At 32.5% G+C, this 7,349-nt stretch overlaps 1 protein-coding gene across 2 annotated transcripts in view; it reads right to left on the bottom strand.

The window, feature by feature from the left end:
• The window catches only part of LOC105298899 (phosphatidylinositol 3,4,5-trisphosphate 3-phosphatase TPTE2-like), a 72,678-nt gene extending 66,753 nt beyond the window's left edge, over positions 1–5,925 (bottom strand). The window contains exons 1-5 of one of the 2 annotated variants that reach the window (XM_011370361.2): positions 5,771–5,925; positions 4,484–4,603; positions 3,068–3,158; positions 2,867–2,930; positions 2,206–2,270 (exon numbers count right to left, since the gene is read on the bottom strand). In XM_011370361.2, the coding sequence (XP_011368663.2) occupies positions 2,206–2,270; positions 2,867–2,930; positions 3,068–3,158; positions 4,484–4,603; positions 5,771–5,922 (492 nt within the window). In that variant the 5' untranslated portion in view covers positions 5,923–5,925. The remainder of the gene's footprint in view (positions 1–2,205; positions 2,271–2,866; positions 2,931–3,067; positions 3,159–4,483; positions 4,604–5,770) is intronic. The other variant, XM_011370362.2, reaches the window with a different exon arrangement.
• Between the last annotated feature and the right edge of the window lie 1,424 nt (positions 5,926–7,349).

The following is a 7,349-nucleotide window of genomic DNA, read 5'->3' as shown; positions in this document are numbered from 1 at the left end:
ATATGTGTAATATATTATACAGGTTATATTATATAATACATAAAATGTGTAATTAGTATATAATGTGTACTATAAGGTAACATATAATATAAAATAATAATATAACAGATATAACATGTTACATATCATTATAGAGAAATAATTATATATGTCATTATATATTATATATAATTATATATATATTATTCTAAGAGGGAAATGCTGTATTTTTCTGTTTCTGTAAGAGATAAATACAGTGGACTTTTTTCTATTGGTAATGATTCATTCATTTCTCTCAAAGCAGTTTCTTGTTTTCTGAGTAATTTAAAATCTGTGAAACCATGGAAACCTTAAGTCTGTTGAAATATCAGGTTAAACACATTCCAAGATTTGCTCAAATTAAAATTCTTTTGTGTACTTTTGTAGTGCTTGAGAAAAAGACTTCATTATTTATGAAAAAATGTGTTTTATCTTGCAAATGGTATTTAAACATTAGCTTACTATTTAATAGAATGAATGTTTATGAAGTTGACATGAAACCATCTCAGAAGTGGGCAGGTTCATTGACCTTTTACTTGCTTTTCTGAACATTTCTGAATATCACACATTTCTTTCTAATATATTCTAAAGTATGCAAATGTCAATGGTATGAAACACCACTGTACTGGAAGAATTAATATATTACTTTAGTAATGTACTTGAGCTAAATAACTGAAGATTTAGGAACACATAAAAGCCACAATAATTTATATGATGTTTTGAAGTGAATTAAATAATTTTAAACTAGATTCTTCAACAGTTGGTATTTTATTTTTATATTAACACAGTGTAATGATTATTCTAAACTCGTACTTTCAAATTCACATATTTAAAGTCATGTAAGCTGTACAACTTCCCTGTCAAAAACACTGGCTGCCAAATTTATATCTGTTTTTTCAGCTGTACCTGATATTTAGAATTTTAAAATTTCTGTAAAGTAGCTATTGTAGCTTGCAATGTGTTTGCTGCCTTTGTGAAGTGGTATATACTTGTATAATTTCTGTATTAAACAAATTAATTTCAAAGGTAAAATTATATTTACTATGCAATTTCAGTTAAAAGTCATTATTTAATACATAGAACCTAAAACAGCATGCCTCCACTATAATTTAAGATCTCAACCTAAGAACACACATTTATTTAAAGAATTCCCACCCTTTTCCCCTATGATAGACTACCAAAAAAAAAAAAAAAGCCACAATTTGTTTCACTTCCTGGCATCAAGAAATGGAGTTTTTTCTACTCCTTGAATCTGGACTAGATTTGTAATTTGCTTTCTTCAATAGAAAGAGGTGAAAGCCACATTACAATAGTTTTGAGCTTGGGCCTTTAGGGGCTCTAAATTCTTTTGTTTACTGCTTATGGGATTCTTGCCACTGACATGATATGGACAAGCCTGAACTAACCTCTTGGGGAATGAGACATCACAAGGAGCCATCCAGCCAGATGCCTAGTAGCTGCCCACAGATAGGTGAGTTAGCTTAGCTGAGATTAACCGAGTCTGTCCCCAGTCAGCAGAACCACCCAGGCAAGCCCAATTCAAACTCATGAGCTAAATAAATAGTTGCTGCTAGAAGTCACTAAGTTTTTTGGGTAGTTTGTAACACAGCAAAAGCTAATTGATGTGGTACATATATACAATGGAATATTACTCATCCATAAGAAAAGATGAAATACTGCCATTTACAACAACATAGATGAATTTTAGGATTATCATGCCAGGCAAAATAAGTCAGACAGAAAAAGTTGAGAACCATATGATTTCATTCATATGTGAGATATAAAACTGAAAGCAACAAATGAACAAGACAAACAAAAATTCACAGACATAGACAACAGTTTAGGGGTTACCACAGGGAAACAGGGGAGGGAGGAGGTAGATAAAGGTAAAGGGGAAATATATGGTAATGAAAGAGAATTTAACTTTGGGTGGTGAACACACAATGAAATATACATATGATGTATTATTGAATTGTACACTTGAAACCTATATAATTTTATTAACCACTGTCACCCTAATAAATTTAATTTAAAAAATTTTTAAAGTTAATTGATATCAATACAATTATAATTTTTTACCTGAAAGAGTAAATATTCAGGAGAATACTTCCATCTTTGGATCAACTTATGACTCCATAGACTATGTTTACTGAGAAATATGAACATTTGTAAGATAAATATTCTTACCTTAATAGGATTCCTATAGAAAGACTGTTTTCCAGAAGAAGGGAATGACATGGCAATAATACGTTCTGGAAGTCAAAATAGTCACTATTACAAATGTCATTATAGATGTCAATATATGAGAACTTCATTTACATGGAATCAGACTCCTTTTTCATAGAAAAAAAACTTTCAGGATTGAGAGTGACAGAAAGAAAAGCTAACTACCCTTCAGGATAATCAAGATAAATCTGGGCTCCAGTGAGATGATGGAAACTTCCAGGATGGTTTCCAGTGTTCCTGACTCAGAAACCTGAGATCTACAAAGCCATGACCTTATTTTATGGGGTTCTAGGAAGAGAACAGGTCTTTCTGTGATCCTTGGGATCCAGGATAACAACTAGAACTCACTAAATCCTAAACCAAACAAATGGAGTCAGCTGAAAATCCATTCTACTTTCTCTTCTATAATCAAGTAGTCTTGACTTGAGGTGACCATGGAAAAAATTGTCAGGGCTAAACTACGTGCATGTCACACTACCATAGTGGCATACCTGTTCATAGATAAAGAATGCTTTGAATATGGCTTAGACAAGTCAAGAACAAAATAAACACATAATTACTTACACACAAGAAAAATGTGAAGTTAATATTTTAAGTAAAGTAACAGTTAAACACCACAAACCAGTAACATAAGTGAGGTCTAAATCAAATCCACCTTTCTTGTATCGCCGTTTGTTTCCTGAAACCTGTGCATTTAAAACAATCATTAATTTGCAAAACATAAATCAACATAAAAATAAACATTATATAAATATCTATAACCCTTGCCAGTATTTCCCAAAATATATTTTTCTGAATCATAAACATGTTTTTGCCCACTTACCATCCTTCTGGTCAGCATTTCAAGACGTCTCTTTTGATAAGCCAGATGAAAAATTCTTATCAGAATGATAAGTCGAAATAAAATTGTCAACCTAACAATAAATTGAAAAGATTCATTTTTGCTTGAGAAATAGGATTTTGTCAATATGAACTAAGAGCAGTGGCTCCTAACCAGGGGCAGTTTTGCACATACCCCTACCCGCCAAGCCTCCCACCCACCCACTTAGGGGGCATTCAACAACGTTTGGAGATGTTTTTGGTTGTGTAATAGATTTTTGCGATATGTGGTTCTTTTGTGGTTTACGATGAGTATTTTTCAATCTTTTTCCCATCAATACAAACTGAAGGTTCTTGTTCACCTTTTTTACTCCCATCAGTAACAGAGGTTCACTACAGCTGCTAACACACATCAGGCAGGCAGCAGACTGATATAATTCCCAAGTGTGCTAGCTGGTATCTCACCTACCATCAGAAAGAAACACAATGGCAGAGAACTGATGGTTTGGACTAGTGCTTCTCTAACTTGAGTGTGCATACTGATTCAATAAGTCTAGAATGGGGCCTGAGGTATTTTTCTTCTTGCATTTTTAGCAACCTCTTAGATGATGCTGAGGTACCAGTCAGAGGACCCTACTGGCTTCAGTTATTTTCAAACAACTCCAAAAGGCTATCAAATAATGTTAAGTTTCATAGGGACCTGAATTGAAGTCCTGGGAAGCTGGAGTGTGGAAAGAAGCAAACTATTTGACTAATGAATAAGCCTAGTGAGCCGCACAACATCTATATTCCAGTACACATTTGCTCTCTTTTTCTCATTGCCAGAGTAGGAAGAGGAAAAGGAAAAAAAGCCATCAGTGTCTCATATTTTAGTTTCTTGATCCCTAACCATTCTAACTTCGCCTCGGCTTCCTTCATTGCAAATATACTATACTGCAAATTCTACCTCTGTGTTGTTATCCATGTCACTTAGTTTTCTGTTACATTTGCTCTTTCAGAGAATCATCATTGGAGTCACTTAAATTTTGCATCTGCTGAAACCAATATTCTCTTGGTGATAGGAAAAACCTAGTAATTTCATGTGTAAGGAATTTGTGGTTGAAATTAAAACTATGATTTAGTGAGAATTTAAAGATGTAGAAAAGTTAAAGTTACAAGTGACAAAGTCCCCAGTTTCTACTTTGGGTGTTCCATCTTCTTCATGCAATTAAAGGTACTTAGTGTGTATACTCTTTACTGGTCTCACTAATCCTTTAGTTTCCAAATATTTGAAAATTTATCTAAACATTTCATTTTCAAGCAGCTATTTGACAATGAATCAGCACATTCAGAGTTAAAGAGATTACAGAGAATGAAAGCCAAAGAAAATGAAGAAAAAAAAAAGAAAATGTTTAAGAGAGGTGAATCATATGTTTCTTACCTGGGGATATCTTTAAGAAACCCAAAGTCATAAAAAATGTAAATGATGTTAACCAATAATGTCACCACAATTACGAAAGCATCTAAGAAGTTAAGCGTATCAGAAAAATAGAGTTGTATCCTGTAATATAAAACAAAACATAAATAAGTTTATGCCTCCCAAAGAAGAGATAAGGATATTTTAAGAGCACAAATTATTTAACTCTTCTCCAGTAAGAATTCTACTTCAATGGATTACTTAAAATTCATTTACTAAACTAGACTAAGGAGAAAATATTTATATTCATTATTTTATACATACATATTACAAAAGCATCGATATAGCAACTTAAGTATAGTATAAGATATAACTAAACCATCGAACAAGAGGCAAGCATTGCCTTCACATAGGTGGGAGAGAAAAGTGGGGTGCCAGGCAGTACTATTGGGCAATGGAAGATGAACATGACACAGCCTTAGAGCAACTGGAGCTATAGAGAGTGTACAAGATGAGCTGGTGAGAGGGAGAGGAGTCCATTACTTTGGCGTACAAACTTATTATCTGGTTTTACACCGACAGTAAAATCTCAATGGGCTGGTGTGAATTTCCCTGAGCAAAGCTGAATTTCTATCCACTGTATCTTTCTCCCCAATACTGGCTCCTTCAGCCATGGGAACTTGTGCTCCACGGAAAGCTTTTTCCAATTTTGGGGTAGCCCCTTTCAGGCTCTGAGTAAACTGAATAAAGCGAGGCAAGAAAATTTAGTCCCTGACTTCCACAGGAATCCAGCTCCAAGTCTTAGCTCACTCCATGCACTTTCTCAGAAAGTCAGCAAACAGAGAAAATATACTGCTGCTTCGTTGATGGTATGAGCCTGCCTCAGATATCCTCTGGTACTTAACACAAGTTTTTATTTAACTTATCTATTACCTAGTATTTAATATATTGTCAGCTTTTATTTAGATTCAATTCGTTACGGAAGTGTTAATATTTATACAAGTATTTCACACACATGTTCCTCTTAAAAATGTGCATGTAGACACATTAACTGCTTGGCCCCATTTTGCAAAACCTTTGAAAAAATTATCTAGAATACATTGTCAGAGACTAGAAAGACAGCTGCAACAATACTATTAAAGCCCAATCCAGTAGAAAGTGAGATTTAGATTGTTGTTTCTCTTATGGACCATGCCTTCCAAGATAAAGAGGGACACATTTGGTTGAGTTGACTGGTAATCATTTTAGGATGCTTCTCATAGCAGTACAAAATATCTTTACGTGTTTGTATAAAAAAAAAATCAAACTTACCTTTCTACAAAAATTTGAAGAAGAACATCCATTAAAAAAAATAAAGCAATAGATAAAGAAATCAAATGATATGCCAAAGGAATACGCATTGTGCTATCAGTGGCAAGTAGGGCTGTAATGATGAGGGAAACATCCGCAAAGACCAGCAACATTCCAAATATTCTACAAGTAAATAAATAAATAAATAGTATAAAGATAAAGTAATTTTCACCTTTATAGTTAGACATCTAGGCCAATGATCTGATAACAAAATGTCATTATTTAGGATTAAACTCTGCAGTGGTAGGGAGAATTGCATTACCTTAGAATACAAAAAAAAGTTACTCAGTTTTCACCCAATAGAAGCAGTGGTTAGGGAAATGAAATTCCCACCAAACCACTTGATGTTATTGTGAACTTTTATCACAGACACATCAGACTAACACTCCAAAATAGAATAGGCAAACTGAATTAAAACTACATGTCTCTGCTTATAAACTCTTCTTAAAATTAGAGAATTTTATAAGGGGCTTTTTAACAATTTCTCATAATAAATAAAACCTCATTAATCTAGATAATTTTTAAGAATTTAGTAATTTTTAAGAATTTGCTTTAGTCAAGCAAAAGCATGACTAAAATATGCCCTTAAAGGACCACTTTGGCCGGTAAGATTTTTTTTATTGGTGAGATTTTATATATTAATGGATGCTTCTAGAACAGTGCTGGGTACATGAGAAGAAATTCAATTTCATAAACACATACATGATTGAATTCTAGAGTATCTCCTAATCTTTTCTCTTGTATATTCTAAAGACATTTTCCATAAATTGATTATACTACTGATATAACCTATGAAGATAAATTAGTCTTCAAAGTACTTTTTTACAATTGCAACAAAAAATAAAATATATATTTAAAAGGAAGCAAGTATATTGTGTGAATTTGTATTACAGTATGAAATCTTACTATAATGTCTAGAAGAAGCCTACATAGAATGCTTCCAGAATTAAGGAGTAATTTTATACAAATAGGTATTTAATACTTATAGAATTTTAAAATGCATACTTCATTTTTACTTTCACGGATAGCAAAAACATATTAAATGTGTTACCATTAGACTTAAATAAATGCCATTCTTTACAATACCTAATGTTCAGCTGAAACTAAAATTCCAAGATAAATTATATTAAATGGGGCACAGAGACTATTTAGCAACACACTGACAGTGGAAATGATTTTTCCCCCTTAAAGATCCTTACTCATTAAAAAATATTGCTATTAAGTTTTAAACATATTTATCTCCTTTTCTAGGGTCTCACATACCTGTACATAACGGATGATACAATTAAGTACACAAGTCTCTTAATCTTGAAGCTGCAAAAAGAATTCAAAATCAAATCTCAAATTTCTCAAGTTTATCACAGATTTCTTCTAATATATGATATGATTTTAACAAATAAACTAAGGCCTTTATAAATATAATTTTTAAAATAATTTTTCAGGAGTTTCATAACAAAATGCTTTTAACTAATAACTAAATTTTTCACCTGTCTGCTTCATGATTGTTTTTTACTTTAATATGTGGATGTTTAGCAACACT

Source organism: Pteropus vampyrus, unplaced genomic scaffold (assembly GCF_000151845.1).
Source record: "Pteropus vampyrus isolate Shadow unplaced genomic scaffold, Pvam_2.0 Scaffold167, whole genome shotgun sequence".
NCBI classification, from domain to species: domain Eukaryota; kingdom Metazoa; phylum Chordata; class Mammalia; order Chiroptera; family Pteropodidae; genus Pteropus; species Pteropus vampyrus.
This window is presented reverse-complemented; position numbering and strand designations above follow the sequence as displayed.